General features: G+C 47.5%; 1 protein-coding gene across 6 annotated transcripts in view; it reads left to right on the top strand.

Annotated features, from left to right (window-relative positions):
* The window catches only part of ZMYND8 (zinc finger, MYND-type containing 8), a 116990-nt gene that overhangs the window by 88768 nt on the left and 4614 nt on the right, over positions 1 to 23608 (top strand). For all 6 annotated transcript variants that reach the window (XM_012663707.1, XM_012663711.1, XM_012663712.1 and 3 more), the window contains exons 16-22: positions 3911 to 4165; positions 6271 to 6461; positions 11965 to 12045; positions 14760 to 14838; positions 17309 to 17548; positions 19190 to 19350; positions 20251 to 20317. In XM_012663707.1, coding sequence (XP_012519161.1) covers positions 3911 to 4165; positions 6271 to 6461; positions 11965 to 12045; positions 14760 to 14838; positions 17309 to 17548; positions 19190 to 19350; positions 20251 to 20317 — 1074 coding nt within the window. The remainder of the gene's footprint in view (positions 1 to 3910; positions 4166 to 6270; positions 6462 to 11964; positions 12046 to 14759; positions 14839 to 17308; positions 17549 to 19189; positions 19351 to 20250; positions 20318 to 23608) is intronic.

The raw sequence follows: 23608 nt of genomic DNA, 5'->3' as shown, positions 1-23608 counted from the left end.
TTTGGGGAGAGAGAAGATTCCTGCAATTCAGCTAAAGATAACGAGATGTCTCTGTATGGTGCAATGGAGGAAGAGAGAGATGGGAGGGAAGGGAGGATAGACCCTTAGACCATCCCTTAGATTTATGGATGGCCTCTGAAAGATACAATAATGTTGTGGTCTGGGGGTCGAGAGACTGCCTTTGTTGATGCAGAGAACAATAGGAGTAGCGTTTATTCTTTGAGGGTTGTGGGAATATTTGGGTGCAGGTGGCAGTGCTCCTATGAGTGACACATTTATACTGTTCCTTTCTCTCTGGAAAAGATCTTTTGATGATTGGTTTTATGCTCCTTCCTCTTCCAGAAAGAATTTGCAACAGATTGACAAGGATATGTAACCATGAAACGAGATGAAAATAAAGAAATCAGTGTAAAAGGAAAATGAAGGTAGAACAACGAGTGGCCTGGGGAAAGGTTTTATACAGACATGTGTACTATTCCAGCCTTCTCAGTTAGCGAAGTTGGGTTTCCATTTTGGCTCTGAGCTTCCAAGTAGTGAAAGCAAAATAGGAAACATGCACAGTTCCTTAAAAGATCTTACATTTTCCAAAAAATAAAAAGCATTCCAGTTGATTAAAAGAAGTAGAGCCCTTGCTTGTACTGACCGAAAGAAGTTTCTCCAGGAGGCCCTGAGTAGATGGTGGACTATTGAGCTGAAGGTGATACTAAAATACAGTTCAGTTAGAGCAGCATCCCAGGGCTTGGGGCAAAACCGACTAATCTTAAATCTAGAACCCCTGCTGATGGTTCAGATCTTGAAGAATCATCTTTGTGTTCGAGTCCACAGTAGAGCATCTTTTCAGCGATGTGCTTTCACTCACGAGTTTATGCAGTGAAGGGCGTCTTGAAGTGCGCTGTGGATTACCTTGAGCTAGGAACGCAGCTTATGTGGAATGTGAATCCTCCGTGAAACAGCTTTTGTCGCTAGGAATCTCAGAACAGAGGCACGGGGAGTTCACTTAGAGACTCCTTACTACGTTTACCCTGGCACGTCACTAATTTCCATCCTCCTCCAAAGGGGATGCTAATTCTTCTCGTAAAAAGTCCTGCCTTTATGTGCAAAACAGTGGCCAGCGACAAATTCTGGAATAAGTAGGTTAATTTGATGGCGCAGCTTCTGGGGTACTAGGCCCTTTAAGAAATTCACCCCCTTTTTTGGGGCTATAGATGATTGATTAGATACTATGAATTCCTAGGATAAATGAAATTTCCTGTAGCCTTTTTTTTTTTTTTTTGTTCCATATGCCATTAGAATCCCTAGAAATGAAAATATCTGGGGTTTCTGAATGATAACCCCAAACAGTTCTTTGAGCCTGGAATCTTTTCAGACTGTGCAGTCCAGTTTTTCATTTGGAAAACAGAGCCCGTTACAGTGGTGCACCCTGTAATCCCAGCTACCCAGGAGGTCGAAGCAGGTGGATTGCTCGAGACCAGCACTCACCACTGCAGAGCAGTCAGTCCCCTCTGCAGAGGTAGCTGGTTGCTTTTGTGAATCAGGAAAGAGAAGATGACGTTTTTGTGGTTGCCCTTTGCCCAAGGGGGGACTAGTCTAGCTAACGAACAGTAACAATATATTTTTTGGTCATGTGGCAGAAAAGGAAGGCATTGAGGGCATTTTTGCAGGTTAGACACCCTGCTAAGGCACTGACGCTGTGTCCTGCTCTTAGAACTGCCCAGTGCAGTGCTTCTTCTGCACCCGGAGGGGACAGGAAGTGTGTCCAGTATCTGGCAGGTCACCGTGGAAGGATGAGGGCTTCTGGTAGCAGGAAACTCCACCTCCAGCCCCACCCCGGGCTCTCGCCCGCCGGCTTGTCTGAATTCTCCTCTCCAGAGGAGCAGGAGGGCCAGCCAGACATGGTAACCGCTGAGAAAGCCCCTGAGTCGGAAGAGTCAGCTTGTCTCCTCCCCCTTATTCTCCTTGGCTTTTTAAAACCCGCAGTTTACTGAAAATCTTTCCTGGAATAATCAAGCTCATGACTTTCTGGGTGATATAAATCTACAAAGACAGGCATAATCCTTATTAAAAGGAGTTTGATGTCAAGGAACATTGTCTAAGATCAAGGGTGCTGGCTGTAGCCACGTTTGGTGTGTGTTGCCCGGGCATCCTCTCTGGGGGGTAAGCTCACCTAGCTGGTGGCTGGGGCCTCTGCTTCTGTAACCCACCCACGTGTACGGACCAGCACCCACGTGGTCACCCTTTCCAGGCCATGGCTCAGTGCTTCTGGCTCTAACCTGCCTTCCAGCCACTCCTCCTCCCTGCCTGGCCTCACTTGCCAAAGTGTTGTCTGTTCCTACACACATCTTGGCTAATCCTATTCCCTCCAGATTCTCACTTCTGCCTGTTGAATCCTACCCTCATATCCACTAGCCCAGCTCTTCCAAGAAGACACACTGCATATGGCAGCGTTTTCCAAACTTGAGTCATTCACATTCATTGTTTTTGCCATTCTCAAGTCCTGCTTGTATAATTTTTGACTTAATATTTTTATTGAAAGCAACTCGCTCTTTAAAAAAATAATTAAACTCATTTTAAGCTGGGTGTGGTTGCATGTGCCTGTAGTCCCAGCTACTCAGGAGGCTGAGGTGGGAGGATCGCTTGAGCCCCGGAGTTTGAGGCCAGCCTGGGCAACATATTGAGACCCTGTCTCTTTTAAAAAAAAAAAAAACACAGACTCAAACTTACTTCGTTTTAGACATTAACTTGACTACTACACAATAGGAAAACCAGAATTGTGCACTATACATAAAAGGTGGTGACAGGAATAAATACAATAAAAACAGAAGCAATGCTGTTAAGTTCTAGATAATATCATTGTGTTGGGGAAGATTTTGTTCCTGAGGCAGAATTTATTTTCAAGGCCATCGGTACCACCATGAGACTTTGCCCTGGAGGGAATGAGAAGAGATATTTTCTTTCTGAGTAATTAAGTGTTAATTCAGTGCTTTGGCCATTGGGAAGCCATCTGGTTCTTTGGGGCTACATGCTTTATAGCTGGGGTCCCTAACCCCAGGACCATGGACCTCTACTGGTCATGGCAGGAGGGCAAACGAGCGAAGCTTCATCTGTATGTACAACCGCTCCCCATCACTTGCATCACCGCCGGAGCTCCGCCTCCTGTCAGATCAGCCGAGACATTAGATTCTCATAGGAGTGTGAACCCCACTGTGAATCATGCATGCGAGAGATCTAGGTCGCACACTCCGGATGAGAATCTAATGCCGGTGGAGCTGAGGAGGTAATGCTGAGGAGCGGCTGCAAATACAGATCATCATTAGCAGAGAGATTTGACTGCACGATAAATGTAATGCGCTTGAATCATCCTGAAACCACCCCCCGCCCCGTCCCCCTCACCAGTCCATGGAAAAATTGTCTTCCATGAAACTGGTCCCTGGTGCCAAAAAGATTGGGCACCGCTGCTTTATAGCTTCCCTAGCCAAAGGGTTTCTCTTTGTTTCTCGATGGACTTGGGTTGGGTCTTTCTCAAGGTGCTCACCAAATTCTGACCTTGTGAAATAGGCACTGACCGTGATTCTGTTGACCCACTGCTCCGCCCGCTAGTTGGCGGGTGACTGGAGGGCAGGGTCTGGGTCTCGTGCGCCTCGTTTCCTCCCAGAGGTCTTGACTTGAGTCTCCAACACGAGCAAGTGCTCAGTAAGGGAGGCCGGTCCTCGGGGAGACGGAAGGAGCTGCAGAAGTTTTCGGAGCGTGTGGGCGAGATTGTGCTCCGCCATCAGGTGTACTTGGGACGCCGAATTTGTCTGGCATTCTCATGTAGGCTTTACCCAGAACTTGCTGGTGTAAAGACCCTGCAGGCCAATCTGAGTCCAATCCAGTTTTTGTTTGTTTCTTTTTTTTCACGCATTGGCTTTAGTTGTAGGTAAAGCTGCGCCATCCATGACAGCGGGCAGCCAGTCTCCCCCGGAAACGCCGGTGCTCACCCGCTCTTCCTCCCAAGCTCCCGCCGCTGGTGTCACGGCCACCACCAGCTCGACATCTGCCGTCACGGTCACGGCCCCGGCCCCGGCCCCGGCTCCCGCCGCCACAGGAAGCCCAGTGAAAAAGCAGAGGCCGCTTTTACCGAAGGAGACTGCCCCGGCCGTGCAGCGGGTCGTGTGGAACTCATCAAGTAAGTTTCAAACGTCCTCCCAAAAGTGGCACATGCAGAAGATGCAGCGTCAGCAGCAGCAGCAGCAGCAAAACCAGCAGCAGCAGCCTCAGTCTTCCCAGGGGACGAGATATCAGACCAGACAGGCTGTGAAAGGTACCGAGCCGCCCCTTCTGTTCTCTGTGGCACCCGCTCCCTTTTTGCCACATCGACAGGAGAAAAATCATTGCTGTTTTATTTTTTAGTTCCCATGTGTTTCCTGGCCTTTGTATCCTGAAGGCCTTACACATTTCATTTGGCATTATTTTTAAAAATTGTTTTGCTACTTGCTTTTGTACTTAAAAATTTTTTTTTATTTACAATTGATGCATGCATATATTCTTCTTAGAAAGGGGGCAAAATATTTGCATAATTATTGTCCCATTCACCTTCCATTTCATTCTCCTTCCTTCCACAGTGGCCACTATCAACCATTGTAAACCCCTTTCTTTGCATGTGTACATATATGCGTATGTATGTACGTATATATGTATGCATGTTATATGTATATATATAGCATGCTGTAAAAACACTACTTTTTTCCCTTTTTTCTTTTTTAAAACATAAAAATGGTACCATACTTGCTTTTTTCACCCATCAGCATGTTTTGGAGGTCTGTCCATGTCAGTACATACAGCTCTGCCTTATTCTTTTGGACTGCTGCATAGTATTCCCTATTTTTATTTAAAGCATTCCCCTGCTGGTGGGCATGTAGGTTGCTTTTAGTTTTTGCCTACTGTAAGCAGTGCTGCGATGACTGTCTCTGTATACAGAGTTTCCTTGTGTGCATGAGGGAACCTCTTGGAACTATTTTGGAAAAAGTGCAGTGTGAGAAGTTGGTAGCCACGATGACCTTAATGCCTAGAGGTTTGCCATACATAAAAGACGAGCCTGCATCAACAACCACTTGACAAAGGTGCAGAATCAAAACTCCCACCAGGCATGCCGGAGGCTCCGTCTGGGGCCGATGTGAGGCCAGACGCATTGCTGGTCTGAACAGTGCGTTTGCCTGGCTTTGTGAGCATCGGCATAGCTCTCATTCCACGGGGAAGCCTGCATCTAGGCCCTCGGAGGTCAGGTTCCTCGATTGAAACTCTGATAGGGAGCGCACCCTAGGGGGCGGGACTCCTGGGTGGTGCAGGATAAGAGGGCGAGAGGTGGCCAGGTCTTCAATTTTGGCCCCCAGTGAACCCTTCAAAGGTTGGGGGTGGGGGGGAAGACTCTGAAACATCGAATAGGCAAAATCAGAGTACAGTTGGGTTGATTTTGCTGTTTAAAAAGTTGATGTTGCCAAACTGAATCTAGGATATTTGAGATTGGGATTATCACCTCCATTGTTCTGTCTGCATTCCGCACAAGCATGGGAGCCTTCCCTGGTGCTGCCAGGACGGGGCTCATCGCTTCAGATCGTCTTATGTCAAAGTAAAGCCTAGTTAAAGTAGTGAGGACAGGTTTTAATCGGTAGTATACTATTATACCACGAATTAAAGTAGTAAGGACAGATTTTAATCAGTAATATACTATTGTAATAGGTGAAAGAGTCTAGCGTGAACTGCAAAATCAACTTTGATTTGTACAGAGGTGACTGGGCATTTTAAAGGGAGGACGAAGGAGTAGGGGGGTGGCGAGTGGGCTCAGTAGCATCTGGGAAATTGAACATCACAAAAAGCAAGAAGAGGGGTTGGTCTCTGTGAAACCCACCTGGGTTTGCTAATGGGCACTTAACGAAGTTAGGCTCCTACCCTCCCACAGAGCCTGGGAGACAGGGGGCCTGTCTTCAGGTATCGGCAGGAACAAACTAAATTCTTCTGGCAGCCTTGAGTTTTAAAGGGGCGAGGTGCATCCTGGCAAGCGACTTGGGGCTCTTAGAAACGCTTAGTGTTTGTTCAAGTCTTTATAGGCCAAGACTGGGCCCTCGTAGGGCTCCGAGGAGCCTGGCTGGAGTTTGGTTGGTGAGAGTCTTTGTCACTTAAGAGCAGAAGAGCTCACAGGGCATGTATCAGGGGCTTCGCTTCCTCACCCCGGCTTCGTGTTGGGACAGGTCCCTCCCGTGATGGTGGGGTAACCAGGATCCTTTGCTTTCGTAGCGGTCCAGCAGAAGGAGATCACACAGAGCCCCTCCACCTCCACCATCACCCTGGTGACCAGCACACAGTCGTCACCCCTGGTCACCAGCTCGGGATCCACGAGCACCCTCGCGTCTTCAATCAGCGCTGACCTGCCCATCGCCACCGCCTCCGCCGATGTCGCCGCGGACATCGCCAAGTACACTAGCAAAGTGAGTGGGGGGGAGCGCTGCCCTGGAGACGGGCAGGTACCTGGCAGGGCGCAGAGGAGCAGCTTCCTGGGGGGAGCTGCTGGGGTCATAGCCTCACAGGTTTTGGGGAGCATTTAGGAGGGACCCTTTTTTAACAGAGTGTCTCCAAGACCAGATTGATTTACTTGGGTCTAAAGTTGTGTCTTAACAGAGAAATGTAGAATGAACTGAGTCTCACTACAAAAGGGCTTTGATTCTGAAGTTAGTACATAAAATGTAAGCGGACATGTCATCCAGAGTTAGCCTTCACTAGTTAGAATTCAAGTCACTCATTAAGGACAGATTTTCCTTAAGCGCTAGAACAAATTGCTGACCCTTCAGTGAACAGCCGACCAAGGGCTTGGTTTGCATGTAGAAGCCAGTGCAGTGGAACAGAAGTGATAGAGACTTCAGTGTGAAACTGGCAAGGCCTGGACCAGTGCCTGGCATACAGTAAGTGCTTAATACATAGTTGGGCTTTCTCTTCATTGGGATTGTTATTATTAGTAACTTTATAATAGCTAATGAGTAACAATCTACTAAGAGTATTTAGTAAATTACACAGTAGGTAATAACTTATTCTTTACTAATGAGCAGATTACTGATTCGTTACTAATGAGTAAACTATTCAAGTTTATAGAGAGAATGGATGAAAAGAGTTGGGAATAGTTATTTCTAGAATTATTGAAGTCTCATGATAAAAGAGTTGCTTTAGATTGCATACAATCTTTTAAACTTCTGGATGGTGAAAGAAATATTTATGGTTTTTACTTTTAACTGGTGACTTTTTTTTTTTGAGACAGAGTCTCACTGTGTTGCTCGGGCTAGAGTGAGTGCCGTGAGTCAGCCTAGCTCACAGCAACCTCAAACTCCTGGGCTCAAGCGATCCTCCTGCCTCAGCCTCCCGAGTAGCTGGGACTACAGGCATGCATCACCATGCCTGGCTAACTTTTTCTATATATTTTTAGTTGTCCAATTAATTTCTTTCTAATTTTAGTAGAAACGGGGTCTCGCTCTTGCTCAGGCTGGTCTCGAACTCCTGAGCTCAAACAATCCACCACCTTGGCCTCCCAGAGAGCTAGGATTACAGGCGTGAGCCACCGCGCCCGGCCTTAACTGGTGACTTTTTATTGGTCATTTTTGTTTTTATTCCTTCTGTCCAGGTATAATCGTTATCTGTTTCTGTGCAACAAATCGCCACAAAATGTAGCAACTTGATACAGACATTCGTTGTGTTACAGTTTTGTGGGTCGGGAATCTCGACCCGGCTCGGCTGGGCTGTCAGCTTCAGGAGCTCTGCAGGCTGCAGTCACGGTGTGTGCGAGGATTGGGGTTTCCTCAGGTGATTGGCTGGGAAAGGATCCACTTCCAAGGTCACTTAGGTGGCCTCGGGGGCTGTCGGCCGGAGCCCTCAGTTCCTCGCCATGTGGGCCTCTCCAAGGTGGCGGCTTGCTTCTTGAGAGCTGATGGCAAGATGGAAGTCACGCTCTTAATGTAGCTTAACCACAGAAGTGACGTCCCATTACCTTTGCTGTGTTCATTCCGTGGGTTAGGAGCAAATCGCTAGGCCAGCCCACACTTGAGGGAAGGGATTACCTGAGGGCACGAGTACCAGGGAGTTGGGATCGTTGGGTGCCACCTTGGGGTGAGTCTGGCACGAGATAAAAGGGCGGTATGTCTGGGTAGCACTTACTGTGGGCTAGACACTGTTCTGAGCACTTTTTCTGTGTTATTCAATCTTCATGACAAATTGATAAAGTAGGTACTATTATCATCTCAATTTTATAGATGAGAAAACAGAAGCCCAGTGAGGTTATACAACTTGTCTACAATCACACAGCCAGTGAATGGCTGAGCTGGAATTTTTTTTTTTTAAATAGGGTCTTGCTCTGTTACCTGGGCTAGAGTGCAGTGGCATGATCATAGTTCACTGCAGCCTCAAACTCCTGGGCTCAAGAGATCCTCCTGCCTTAGTCTCCTGAGTAGCTGGGACCACAGGTATATGCCACCATGCCTGGCTAATTTTTCTGGTTTTTTGTAGCAATGGAGTCTCTATGTTGCTCAGACTAGTCTTGAATTCTTGGCCTTAAGTGATCCTCCCACCTCGGCCTCCCAAAGTGCTAGGATTACAAGTGTGAGCCACTGTGCCTGGCCCGAGCTGGAATTTGAATGGTGGCAGCCTGGCCCTGGCGTGTGCTGTCCCCCTGGCTTTGGCTGGTGTGTGAATTCAGAATAACCCTACTGACCACAGATGTTCAGTGTCCACAACCTGTTGCCGCATGGCTTTATAAAGCAATTCCACTTAAGATTCAGTGTGGCTAAAGAAATAAGAACCTGTGTCTTAGGGATAGCTTTGTTCTCATTTACTGTGTCTGTCCCCCTTTGGAAGAAAAGGCACGAATCGAGTTTCAGAACAGGAAGGATTCAGGCGTCGGTTACTTGTTGCCACTCATGATTTTTGCTTTAACTGTTCATCACCTGACCTGGTATTGGCTTAATATTTTTATTTAAACTTTATTTTATTTAAATTAGCTTAGTTAAAAAAAAATTAAAGAAAATTAAGTTTAACCTTACCAGACACCGTTCCCTGTCAAGGTTTGAAGCCTAAGTCTGTTTTTCTTTTGTCGAGAAGGGAAGGTTGTCATGGAAGTGTTAAAGATGTAACAACACTAAACTGAGACTTTCTTGCTAGAGGGATCTGTGGGATTATTAGAGAATTGAACGGTGGCAACTTTTTCATTACTGATTTAAGAAGGTGTCTGGGCTGGGCGTGGTAGCTCACGCCCATAACCCCAGCACTTTGGGAGGCTGAAATGGGAGGATCCACTGAGACCTGCGCAAGCAACATAATGAGATCTTGTCTCTGCAGAAAATACAAAAATTAGGTGGGCTTGGTGGTACACGTCTGTGGTCCCAGCTACTTGAAGTCTGAGCCGGGAGGATGTTTGACTCCAGGAGTTTGAGGTTGCAGTGAGCTATGATGACACCACTCCACTGTAGCCTGGGCGACAGAGTGAGACCCTGTCTCAAAAAAATAAAGGAATAATTAATTTATTAAAAGTTGCTTATAAAAAAAGGTGTCTGGTGTTGTCTAAATGATCTCTTGTTCTACTTTAAATTGTGCCTCGTATCATCTTACTGATTTGGTCCAAGCTGTTTATTTACAAATGGGAAAATTGAAGCCCGCCCGGTAGATCTGGCTAGTGGTTCATACTCAGCCTGTTTTCTCAGCTCCTGTGGCCATTTCGATTCTGTTACCTTCTGCAGCCCGTTTACTCCTTTTATAAAAAAGTTTTTATTATTGTTATCATTTTTTATTTCAGAACTGTTTTTAGAGACAAGGCCTCACTGTGTTGTCCAGGCTGGTCCTAATTCTGGGCCTTAAGCGATCCTCCTGCCTCCGCCCCCCGAGTAGCTGGCACTATAGGCGTAGGCCACCATGCCCGGCTCCCCTTTATACCGTTATAGCGAAAGTAAGGGATGGCCTTTTTGTTAGATGTTTTCTTTGCAATTAAAAAAAGTGAACATGGGGGGAGGGGAAGGCAACATACGTAACCTAAACATCTGTACCCCCATAATATGCTGAAATAAAAAAAAAAAAAAAGTGAACATGGTAACATTTTTTGGGAACTGATGAACTTTCCTGTCTCCGAGGTGACCTGGAGTCGGAGACGCAGATTTGTGTGTTTTGGCAGAAGGGTGCTCTTTGGTAATGTTGGGTTCTTTGCTATATTTGGAAGTTAAGAGTAAAAGTCAGTCCACAAATTCATGATATCTTTAAAATGGAATGTAAGCATTGCATTAGTAATGTATTGAATTTCATCCACTTTCTAAGGTTTTCTTGTAAAAGCAGTTTCGTTTCAGTTTTTTTAAATAGACGTGGTTGGTGCAGGAGAGTGAGGAGGCCTGTGCAGAATGACCGACTGCAAAGCCGCATAAAGCACAGAGTGTTTTCGCTGGCAGTGGCCCGGGGTGGCCCCATAGCAAGCTGGGAGCAGAAATCTCAACAGATATTTTATTCGTTTACTCCCATTTTGGGGTGAATTTGGGGTTACTGTTTTGGAGGTTGGCAGTAGTTACGCAGTTGCATGCTTATATCAGTTTATTTTTCTGTAAAAATAAGGTGAATTGGTATTTCTTTATGAAGATCTTCTCCATGGCGGGCACTGAACCAGAGTTTTCACGTGGTTTTCTCATTAATCTTGTGCATGCCCTGCCAGGGGGCACTGTTACTATCTCTGATTTTTACACGGGGAAACCGAGGCTCAGAGAAAGTATGGGTGGTAGGGGTGCTCTGTGTCCTGCCTTCTCAATAAGTGGAGCGTCTAGAATGCACAGGAGACTCAGCCACAGTCAGGCCAGACCCGAAACGTCGTTCGGTCTCCTGTCCCCTCCCCTTTCTCCTGCGGTGAGGATGGGGTCAGTAGGCAGGTGGGATGTACAAGAGAAATTCGTCCCACACACACACTGGGTCGGCAGATGCCTGGGTGCCTGCCGCATGGACCTTTGCTGATTTCACAAACTTGCTGAAATCAGAGGGTCAGAGGGTTAAAGAAAAAGAAGATGGGAAATGAATGGCAAAGGCAATGCCCCCGACCGAAGGCATTAAAATGACGAACCAGCCGTGTCCACACAATGCACTGTGAAAGGAATGACACTCTGATGCACGCTACAACAAAGATACACCTTGAAGCCAGTCACAAAGGACCTCGTCCTCTGAGTTCATTTATATGAATGTCCAGATTAAGCGAATCCCATAGAGACAGAAGGCAAATGGATGGTTGTCAGGGGAGGGGGGAGGAGGCGATGGGGCTCTTTGGGGTTGGGAAGACTAAGGGGGAGTGGGGTTTTCTTTTTGGGGGTAATGAAAATGCCCTGAAATTTGGCGATTTCGGAAAATACTTTGTGGTGATGGATACACAACTCTGAATATATTAAAAGCCATTGAACTATACACTTTGTGTGAATTGTATGGTGTGTACAATAAAGCAGTGGTTTTTTTAAGGGGAAACAATTAAGAAACAGTAGCAAAACAATAATCTCCATAAACCTATGGTGCTGCCCGACCAAAACACATCTGGGGGCTGAATTTGGCTTCTCCAGTTCCAGCCTGTGGGTAGAGAAACTCGCTTTATGTTGTGAACCACTCCCGCAATGTGAGGCAAGGAATCTGGGCGATTCCTACCCTGGTTTATACCAGGGTTTCTCAGCCTCGGCGCTAGTGACACGCTGGGCCGGTGGGTGGTTCTTTGTCCTGGGGGCTGTCCTGGGCAGCTTCCCTGCCTCCACCTGCTAGACGCCAGTACAGCCCCTTCTCCCCACTCTGGCGCCGGTCATGGCAACCAGAAATACCCAGCGTCTCATGAGGGACAAAATAGCCCTGCGTTGAGAACCATTGCTTTATACGGAGAGAGCTCAGGTATATGTCACCTAGAGAAGCCTCCAAGCAGCGATCACCTGAATTGTTTCTGTTTTTGTCTTTCAGATGATGGACGCAATAAAAGGAACGATGACAGAGATATACAACGATCTTTCTAAGAACACTACCGGAAGCACCATAGCCGAGGTCAGAGACGGCACATGAATTCCTTATTTGCTAAGAGTGTTTTATGGGCTGCTATAAAGGTGGCACCATGAAGAAATCTCCTGGGTCCTGACTCCCATCACCAAGCTGGCTGCACTGATTGCGGTGGTTGATGGGGTGTTTCTTCACTCTGCTGGACGGCTGGGACTGTGGGGACGTGCCCTGCTTCATGTGATAAATTCACTTCTGATAAAACAGCCCAAACCAGAGCCTGAGTTAAGCCGCTGGTGAAACTGGAAACCAGTTCTTGTTGCTTCATGGAAAATTGGCTCCTTTAATCTTCTCCATAAGTTTGGACTTTTTAAAAAATTCTTTTTATTTGAGATAGTCTTGCTCTGTCACCTGGGCTAGAGCACAGTGGTGTCAACCTAGCTCACAGCAACCTCAAACTCCTGGGCTCAAGTGATCCTCCTGCCTCAGCCTCCCGAGTAGCTGCGACTATAGGCGCTCGCCACCACAGCTGGCTAATTTTTTCTGTTTTTAGTAGAGACGGGAGTCTCACTCTTGCTTAGGCTGGTCTTGAACTCCTGAGCTCAAGGATCCCCCCACCTTGGCCTCCCAGAGTGCTGGGATTACAGGTGTGAGCCACCGCGCTGGGCCTGGACTTTTTAATATAAGTGATTCTATTGTCTAAGAATTTGTGTCCTGGGGTCTCCATAATTAGGTGATTGTCTAGAGAAGAAAGTTGTTACAACATTGAACTAGCCACTTGTAAAGTGACCACTTACAGAAACATACCTCCCTGAAATCCCCGTAGTCTAATCACTACCAAGGCTTGGAGGGCCACTGCTCGGCCAACAGCAAGTACAGCGTAGGCCGGATGCAAATGGTCCCCAGTGAGATGACAAGGGGCAGGATTTCCTGGGGTCCTTGAAGGTGATGTTGGAGAACTGTGGGATCCCATGCAAAGCCATTGACGTTTGAGGACGTGGCAGGGTTAAGCTGGCACTCGAGAAAATCTTAAGGAAGCCAACCTGGTAGTCCCTTCAACAGAGAACAGTGTGAATACAAAGATTTAAGAGGGGCCTCCAGAGAAGTCGGTGAATCCCCTTAAATAGTTTTGCAAATACAACTCTCCATGAATGTTCTGGGGACATCAAAGAAGATGTCAAAAATAATGCTTTAGAAAAACCTTCATTCTTTTTTGTTCATTTTAAGAATTGGTCTGTGAAGGCTGGGTGTAGTGGCTCATGCCTATAATCCTAGCACTCTGGGAGACTGAAGCAGGAGGATTGCTTGAGGTCAGGAGTTCAAGACTAGCCTGGGCAACATAGCAAGATCCTGTCCCTACAAAAAATAAATTAGCCGGGCTTGGTGGTGCAGATGTGTAGTCCCAGCTACTCGGGAGGCTGAGGTGGGAGGATCATTTGAGCCCAGGACTTTGAGGCTGCAGTGAGCTATGACTGAGCCACTGTATTCTGGCCTGGGTGACAGAGCAAGACCCTGTCTCATATTTAAACAAAAGAAAAGGTGTGTGGTTAAATATACGGGTCCATAATGCCTCACCTGACACCGTGGTTCCAGATGTGTGCTGTAAGCTTTTGGATTTTAGAGAGGTTATAAGCAGTCTCCCACAATTAGAGATAACATTTCTGCAGTGAAATGTAACGATTCACTTGAATAAATCAGGTTTTCTCAACCTTGCCACTGTTGACACTTGGGTCGTATAATTCTCTGTGGTGGGGCTGTCCTGTGCAGCATCCCTGGCCTCTACTCACCAGACGCCAGTAACACTTCCCAGTTGTGACAACCAAAAATTACCCTAGTTGTTGTCACGGTGAGGGTTTGGGTAGGCAAAGTCACCCCCGTTGAGAACCAGCATGATGATTAAACGCTGTCTAGTTAGCCCCATTACAGTTCAGGCTGAGTTTATTTCTTTCCTCTCCCCAAGCGAGTTTGGCCCCCTAAAAATAGCCTTTGGTTTTCTGAGATGTCAGACTTTCGATTTTAGGTGAATAATGATGGACCCCACTGCCTAATGTTGTTAAGATACGGGGTAAAATATAACTATCTTTTTTTGTTTTAATTTCATTTTTTTTTTTTTTTTTGAGACAGAGTCTCACTCTGTTGCCCGGGCTAGAGTGCCATGGCATCATCCTAGTTCACAGCAACCTCAAACTACTGGGCTCAAGCGATCCTACTGCCTCAGCCTCCCAAATAGCTGGGACTATAGGCATGCGCCACCATGCCCGGCTAATTTTTCTATATGTGTATTTTTAGTTGTCCAGCTAATTTCTTTCTGTTTTTTTAGTAGGGACGGGGTCTTGCTCCTGCTCAGGCTGGTCTCGAACTCCTGAGCTCAGAAGATCCGCCCGTCTCGGCCTCCCAGAGTGCTAGGATTACAGGCGTGAGCCACTGCGCCCAGCCTAGTTTCATTTTTTTAGACCAAAATCCTAGTCCAACTTTTTACATATTGTTTATATGAAAGTCTGGTCCTTGTCATCATTTTCAGTGGTTTTTCCTGGTGCCAGTATTTCTTAGGAAAGATGCTTGTACTTAGTTTTCTGAGCCAGTTTTTCGCGTGAATTTGAGTTAACTCACTAGTGCCACCTCTCTGGCCTGTGGCTATGGGAAGGACAGCACAGAGTCAGACCACTTGTGTCCTCAGTTAACCATGTCACACTCTGACCGTGACAGCCAGCCAGCGGGAATGGCACGAGGACAGCTTTCTAAGAGTCTTCCTCTCCCCGTTGCAGATTCGCAGGCTGAGGATTGAGATAGAGAAGCTTCAGTGGCTGCACCAGCAGGAGCTCTCCGAGATGAAACACAACTTGGGTAAGGTCTGGCCACTTGGTCTGGAATGAGGAAGGTATGGGGCATGAACTTTGCCCCTCTGGCCTCCATCCCAGATGTGAACGGAGCTAAAACTAGGCTGGTTGCTGTATGGTCTGTGGGCAGAGCACAGAATGCTTGAGACACCAGCTACAAAGCGGGTGTTGGTGGAGACCTCTTTTCCTGCCTTCCAGCTGCCGGCAACAGGAATTTGATAGCGAGCATCCCAGGAGCAGCGCCTACTCACTGAGCTCTAACTTTGTGCCAGAATGGTTTCACGTACTTTTTCACACATTAACTAATTCTTACACACACACCTTATGATGAAGGGGTGTGTTACATCCCCAGTTTTCAAGTGAAGAAACGTAGGCACAGACATGTTAAGTAAGTTATTCAGAGTCACACAGCCACAATTCTAGTCTGGGCCCTCTGGCTGCAGGCGTTCCCTGTTAATCATTGTATGTTGGGCACTTTAACAAACGTCTGGATGTTTCCTCTGTGCTGCAAACTGGGGACAAAGATACTTTGTAGGTCCCTGGATTAGCCTGACTGATGTTTGGGCCTACCGGTCTGTGTCGATATTATTAAAAGCTTTCTCCCGAAAGGCAGAAGCAGTTGCTTCAGACTCTCATGTAGTATCAGGCAGGATGCTGGAAGCCAGTGGAACTCTTGGTTAGGGAGGCATGCCCAGGCGTCCCCACCCACGCCCCTGTGGTCTGTTTAAATCACAGTATAGTACAGTGTAGGCCGGACGCAAACGGTCCCCAGTGAGATGACAAGGGGCAGGATTTCCTGGGGTCCTTGAGGGTCATATTGGAGAACTGTGGGATCCCAGGCAAAGCCATTGACGTTTTAGGACGTGGCAGGGTTAAGCTGGCACTCAAGAGAAAATCTTAAGGAAGCCAACCTGGTAGTCCCTTCAATAGAGAACAGTGTGAAGACAAAGATTTAAGAGGGGCCCCCAGAGAAGTCGGTGAATCCCCTTGAATAGTTCCGCAAATACAACTCTCCGTGAATGTGCCGGAGAGACTGGAATCCCTCAGGGGGCCACCCGGAGAGGAGCATTTTGTTCCGTGTCTTGCTGCCGTGCTGTGGGTGTTGTTGCTTCTTCTTGTTTTTCTGATAAAGGCAGAGAATCTTATTTTTTGTAAGATCTTTCCATTTTTCAATGTTGGCTGCGTGTGCATTTGAAAAGATTACATGTGGGCTGGCCAGAACTTGGCCATGGCTTGTAGGCTCCTGGTTCAAGGTCATGGGATTGACTGAAAGATTCCATTTGGCCACAGGTACTTTCTTGTCTTCTTTTCAGGGGGTTCATTTTCTTCACTGTTTTTCTCTTTTTTAAAATATATCAGGAAGGATATTTGAAGGAATTAAGATACCACTTATTTTTCTTTTATTTCAATATGCAGGTCACTCCCAAATGAATTGCAAATGGACTTACTGTCTGAAATAACATTAGAGAAATCTGGGTAGACTGAGTAGTTCCGTAGTTGTCCTGTTACCATGATCAACAGCCACGATGCCCTGTCTGGTAGTTTGAGCCAAAGCCACAGAAAGTGCTTCTGAGTCCTAGGCCCAGCTCTCCACTTACTAGCCTTGTGTCTCAGTTTCCTTATCTGTGAAAGGGGTAGAATAGTAGTACTTACCCCAAAGGGTTATTACAAGGATTACGTGACTTAGTATTTATAAAGTATAATAAACAGCACTGGCATGTAGTAGATGCTATGTAAGTGTTTGATTGATAGGAAAAAAATGTTTATACTTTTTCATGTACTTTTTTTTTTTTTTTTTTTTTTGAGACAGAGTCTCACTCTGTTGCCCGGGCTAGAGTGCCATGGGCCTAGCTCACAGCAACCTCAAACTCCTGGGCTCAAGCAATCCTTCCGCCTCAGCCTCCTGAGTAGCTGGGACTACAGGCATGTGCCACCATGCCAGGCTAATTTTTTCTATATATTTTTAGTTGTCCAGATCATTTCTTTCTATTTTTTTTAGTAGAGACGGGGTCTCGCTCTTGCTCAGGCTGGTCTCGAACTCCTGACCTTGAGCGATCCACCCGCCTTGGCCTCCCAGAGTGCTAGGATTACAGGCGTGAGCCACCGCGCCCGGCCTCTTGTACTTTTTAAAATATATTTTTTCAGTGATAAAATTGAAAGTGAGTTTTGGTGGCCGTTGTTTTAAGAGTTTATTTGAGGACTTTCCAGACGTCATCTTGGATTTAGAATCCCTGTGAAGCTCTGGCTATCTCTGTGCTGGGCACCTCACGCACATTATCAGCAGCAGCGCCATCTGGGCGCTGTGACGGTGCCCTGTTTACAGAAGAAGACGTGGGCTAGGGCACTTGCCCAGGGTCACACAGCCGGGGCTTCTCTAGGCGGGAGCTCACACACACGTCCACCTGCGTCTGGGTGCACCAATTGCCCTGCAGGCTGGGCTGGGGTCAGGTGAGGCAGCAGTGTCCCCTCGCCCGCAGAGCTGACCATGGCGGAGATGCGGCAGAGCCTGGAGCAGGAGCGGGACCGGCTTATCGCCGAGGTGAAGAAGCAGCTGGAGCTGGAGAAGCAGCAGGCGGTGGACGAGACCAAGAAGAAGCAGTGGTGTGCCAACTGCAAGAAGGAGGCCATCTTTTACTGCTGCTGGAACACCAGCTACTGCGACTACCCCTGCCAGCAGGCCCACTGGCCTGAGCATATGAAGTCCTGCACCCAGTCAGGTAACACCCCGGGGGCTGTCCTCAGGGCTGATGCAGCAAGGGTGGCTTGCCTGGCCCCTGGCCACTCTTACTTGCAAACAACTGTGTCTCTTATGCATAAGCGAGCAGGGTGCAGACACATAGCTGAGACATAGGCATGGCTATTTTGAGCCTCTGATCTTCTTTGCATAACCTTTGATCTCTTAGGCCATGGATGCTCTTAAAACATCCTACAACACATAGGAAAATATCCCCTGCCCCCCTTCATCCCCTCCCCCACCAAAAAAAGAAAGAATGATCTGGCCTGAAATGTCAGTAGTTACTAAAGGTGAGAAACTCTGTTTTTTTGACAATAATAGACTCACGGCTCTGAATAGCACGGATTACCAATCTTTACGTTAGGGAAAAAATGTCACTGACATTGCTGGAATATTTATAGTCTCCCTTTATAACACAGAGTGGGCAGGCCCCAGCAGGAAGCACTATCTAGTTAGTATTTATCAATAATACTTTAAAAGTTAATTTTTATAGTCAGCTTTTATTTGTGGCAAATGATACTTTACATGATTAGAATTAAGTCTCCATTTGAAAGAATTTTAAAGTGTTAGATAACACGACAAGCTAGTATGTCTGTGGACTGGCAAAACTTTCGAAGGTGATGTATGAACAACTCAAGTATGAGAAGCTTTGGACCAGGGGTTGGCAAACTTTTTCTGTGAAGGGCTAGAATAAATATTTTAGGCTTTGTGGACCATGTGGTCTCTGGCAACTACTCAGCTCTGCTGTTATAGTGCAAAAGCAGCCATAGATAATATGTAAATGGGTGGGCATGGCTGTGTGCCAATAAAACTTTATTTACAAAAACAGGGGACACTAGCTTGCCCACTCCTGCTCTAGACAAATCTTCTGTTATCTTGCTATTTTTTTAAGAAGGTGATATTGGACATACGTTGCCGTGTTCTTTAACTTTCTTTAGGGAGATGTCTTCTTTATAGAGACTTTAAATCTCTTACTGTGGAGTTACATTCCCCTTGTGTTTTGCCTGAGTTCTGGAATGTGTCAGATCAGCCTTTTGCTGTTATTGCAAGATAGCCAAAATGTCCTTCAGCTTTCCTTCCTTTGTGGCATAATTATGTTCTTTGTTCTGAAATTCTTCACAAACACCCTGTTTTTCTATTTGTCCAAGTTTCTGCCATCTCCAGGTGCTCCGTGGCTCCCACAGCACGTTGGATTTCCCCGTCCTGCCTCAGAGGACGCAAGTCCCTGGGGCTAGAATAGGTTTACATCTAGAAATTATGAAATAGAGTAATTTTAAATTGGCCATTCCAGGTTGGCTCTTGTTGATGGACTTTATTTGTTTGGAGGACGTACTCTCATCTCCAGAATGATTTAATAAAACTTGAATTGCTAACCATTAGAAGAATCAACATCTTCACATAAAATTTGGAATTCCAGCTTCTGGCACACTCTGGGGATCGGGCCACTTTGGGTTTGCGCTCGTGCGCTGGGTGGGGCTGAGCCACCGCTGCCTCCCTGATGGATCCTGGCTGGGTCAGAGTTGCTGCTGAGCGGTGGGCGCCTTGGGGTGCAGGGAGGGTCTCCACGCAGGTCCTGAAACCTCCATGCTGGGCTTACACGTGGCTTCTTCCCCTTCGTCCCCAGCGACCGCCCCTCAGCAGGAAGCGGATACCGAGGTGAACACGGAAACAGTGAACAAGTCTTCCCAGGGCAGCTCCTCTAGCACCCAGTCTGCGCCTTCGGAAACAGCCAGCGCCTCGAAAGAGAAGGAGACGTCAGCTGAGAAAAGCAAGGACAGTGGCTCGGTGAGGATCCCCCACACCTTTGGCGGGTGACAGCAACCCTTTGTGCCAAGCAGAGACTTAAGACCCTTCCCCATGACTGCCACCCCTGAGGGTTCCATGTTGTAGGAGGTTCGTCTGTGGGGGATGCCAGCGTCTCACTAGAGCTCGTTCCCACCCGTGTACCAGGATCTTCAGTGGACGCGCGGGAACATGGAGCCTGAGTTGGCATGTGGGGGACATGGCATCTGCGCCGCAGTCCCTCCAAGTTTAGAACGGTGTTGCCTACTAGAACTTTCTGCGATGATGGAAATGTTCTGTATCTCCCCTGTCCAATGTGGTAGCCACTAGCCACATGTAACTTTTGAGCACTTGAAACGTGGCTAGTGTGACCGAGGACCTGATTTTTAACTTTAATTTGAATTACTTTAGATTTAAGTAGCCACATGTGGCCAGTGGCAGCCATATTGGACCATGAAGCTTTGCACCCCCTTTGTTTAAAGATTATTTTAGGGGGCACATTCATAGTCTCTTATATTTTTAGTCATTGTATATTTATTTCAATATGTATTAGGAAAAAATAAATCATTAGACTATTAGTTAAAAAGCTTAAATTTCACTGAGAGTGTTGCCTAGTCAGAGGCTGCCATGAAATAAGGTCGAATTGATATAATTTTGAGGTAATATACTTCCTTCTTGGATATGGCAGAAATCTGGGGGATGGGTAGGTTAGTGAGTGGAGTTTGGAAAATGAATGTTCTACGGTCGGGTAAGGGGCCACCCCGGTTCTAGCCTGTTCCATCTGGGAGACAGCAGAGCACGCCTTGGGAGCAGCAGTGAGCACAACATGGCTCCCGGGATTTCCCTGAGGGGCTGCACTGGCCCAGTGTCCCAAGTCCATTGCTTTCCTTTTTGTGTTTCTAGACCCTCGACCTTTCTGGCTCCAGAGAGACGCCCTCCTCCATGCTCTTAGGCTCCAACCAAGGCTCTGGTATGTTGCCCCCTGGTGGGCCAGTGGTGCTTTCCCATGTCACATGGGCAGATGGGGAGCGGTTTGGTCAGGGAGAACTTGAGGGACTTACAGATCCTCGGGGTGCCTTGGGGGAGGGTCAGTGGGGGGTGAGGGTGTCTCTGGGCAAGTTAACTTTCAAGCACGTTTCCAAACTGGTCAGTATTTACCTGTATTTGTTGTATCTGTTGGGGATCCACATACCCTTCCTTTGGACGGAGGGCTCTGTTGCTGACCCGGGCGGGGGGGAGGGGGGGAAGATGCGTCTTTGCGCTGGGCAGTCCTTTTGCCCTTGGGGAAGTGAGCGCAGAAAACGCAGCCGTGTGGATCTGCTCCGAGGCCTCCACACCTGCGCTTGTGGGTGCGGGCGCGCGAGCCTTGGGGAATGAAGAAAATGTGTGGGTGGATGGTCTTTCTGTGCAAACCTGTCCTTTTGGGGAATAACTTGTCAGGCTGATTGGGGGAATTTTCTGAGACTTCTAGAGCTTTTCTTCTGCGGGTTTTGAGCTGTCTTCCCCTCCTGGCTCAAGAGGTCTTTTTCCTGCACTCTCCTAAACCTCCTGGTGGGGGACGGTTCTGCTTTGTTCAAGGTCCTTGCCTGGCACTGCCGCGCCAGGGTCTCCGCCACATGACTCTCTTAAGCTGAAAATCAAACACCGAACTTCGCCTCCGTGTGTTGAGTGTGTGGAGGAAGTGACGTCCGTGGATGGGTGTCCGGGGAAGGTTTCCCGAGGGGGTAGGCCTGGGAGGTGGTGGATTTGGAGTAGTCGGTGTTGACTGGAGGGAGCACAGGAACTTGGCAGTACGTACGATCAAACCACCTCTTGGAAAAGCAACTTCTTTTCACTTTCCCTTCAGTCCTCGGATTAAGTCTCTGAGGACAGGCTCAGCTTAGTGCTAAGATGTCTTTAGCATCTCTCATATTTTCCGGTTCTCTTTTTAACAAAGACAGAGCAGACCTTAGATTTTAGCAGCCTGCTGTCACCCTAGGATGTAACAGTACAATTTGATTTTCATTAATGTCTATTTGTCAAGTTTGCCTGCAACTTACAGCAAGTTTTATTGATTTTTCTATTTAATACTTCTTGGTGTGATAATGAAAGTCTCTTTATTTACTTAAGCAAATAAAATTAAAAATGTGAACTAAGCAGTGTGTAGGAGGATTGGGGATGTGTCAAGCTTGCCAGGGTGGGATGAGGAAGGCCACTGTTCCAGACAAAGGGGCGCTGCTGATGTTTTGCAGCCACAGAGTGGTTCGACTGACGTGGCATTTGGTCTGATTTATAATGCCATGGTGTTAGTAACCTAACGGGAGTCTGCTGGAATAAGGAGTATTGCGTGCAGGAAGTAGTCAGGAGATGCTGAGGTAAGTGAGGTATTACCTAGACCAGGGGTTGGCAAACTTATTATTTTTATTTTTTTAAATTAAAAAAAAATTTTTGAGACGGGGTCTGGCTCTGACACCTGGGCTAGAATGCAGTGGCGTCACCATAGCTCACAGCAACCTCAAACTCCTGGGCTCAAGTGATCCTCCTGCCTCAGCCTCCTGAGTAGCCAGGATTACAGGTGTGCATCACCACGCATTGCTAATTTTTTATTTTTTGTAGAGACTAGGTATTGCTCTTACTCAGGCTGGTCTCGAACTGCTGGCCTCAAGCGATCCTCCTCCCTTGGCCTCCCCTAGTGCTAGGGTTACAGGCCTGAGCCACTGTGCCCGGCCGGCAAGCTTGCTTTGTAAAGGTGCAGATAGCACATGTCTCCGCGTGGTCTCTGTCACAGACGCTCACTCTGCTGTTGTGGCACGAAAGCAGGCATAGATGATACGTAAATAAGTGTGGCTGTGTGCCAGGCACACTGGAGTTGCAGAAACAGACATTGGGTTGGCCGGAATGTGCTGACTGTTGACCTAAAGCTCGCTGTGTCTGAGGGAGTGGAGAGGCAGGTTGAGATTGAGAGAGGAGGTAGGAAACCTCGGTAGGTGCTGGCGACCTGTAGGCGGGGTGGGGGAGGGAGGAGGCACTGCAGGAGGAGGAAGAGGGACTTTATCTAACAAGGCAGATAGACTGTCTTCACGGAGCTGCGAAGGGAGTCAGGAGCGTGCCTATTGGAGAGTGGGAAGCACTGACTCACCACATCACATCTATTCCCAGCGTCTGTGAGAACAGCTACCATTTCCACTGAGCCTATGAGGAAGTCTAGGCCCAGGGAAGTTGACTCAGATGCCCAGGTAACTCAGTGAGTGGGTGTTGGGGCAGGACTTAAGTCCAGATCTCTCCAGACTCATGCTATACTTAGGTGGATCCATATAAAATCACTGTCTTTGTAAGTAGGAAATGGTTGAATAATGGCACTTTTGCATAGCTCATTTCCACGTGGGTACCCTTGCTAAGGCAACCCAGTCTCCCACACCTTCCCGTGTTCTCAACATAACCATTGCGCAAAACCCCGTGATTTACTCACCTGCACACAAGCCTCAGAGCTCAGCTGGAGGATTTACACAGGAACACACACTCGACCCATCACACACACACACACACACACACACACACACACACACACACACACACACACACACACACACACACACACCCCGTGATTACTAACCTCAGAAGCAAAGATTCTTATCTGCGATCAGATTCCACAATGGTGATTTCCAGTTCTCAGCGCCGTTTTGGGCCTCCTTTCTCTTTCTGCTCCGCCATCCGTGTGACCACACAGCCACACGTCTGCTGTCAGCAGAGCTCCAGCGGCACGCCCTTCTCCCTTTCCATCATTCACACCTGCCCGCATCTGCACCTGTCTGTCCTTTCCTGTCCTTTGAACCAGGTTTCTCTCTCAGCTGCTTTTTCCTTATCTTATCTGTGTCCCGGTGCCTTGTGGAACACCCTGTGTCTCTCGTAGATTGCTTTGCAGTGGTGGCCGTGTTTTTATATCTGCACTGTCCACCGTGGTAGCCACTAGCCACGTGTGGCTGTTGAGCCCTTGAACTGTGGCTAGTGTGACTGAGGAAAGGAATTTTTAACATTGTATTTTATTTTACTTAATTTAAATACTAAATAATTTATACTTAATTGAAATATAAACATTAATAGCAACACATGGCTATTAGCACAACCTAAAACCTGCCCTGTCTCCTCCCTCGGTCCACTTAGATGTCTTTTTAAGAGTTGTCATTCTAGAGCTGGGCTTGGTGGCTGGCGCCTCTAGTCCCAGCTACTCCAGAGGCTGAGGCAGGAGGATCGCTTGAGCCCGGGAGTTCGAGGCTACGGTGAG

This window comes from Propithecus coquereli, unplaced genomic scaffold (genome assembly GCF_000956105.1).
Source record: "Propithecus coquereli isolate 6110/MARCELLA unplaced genomic scaffold, Pcoq_1.0 Scaffold825, whole genome shotgun sequence".
Taxonomy (NCBI): Eukaryota; Metazoa; Chordata; class Mammalia; order Primates; family Indriidae; genus Propithecus; species Propithecus coquereli.
The sequence above is the reverse complement of the archived record's forward strand: the minus strand, read 5'-3'. Positions and strand labels throughout refer to the sequence as shown.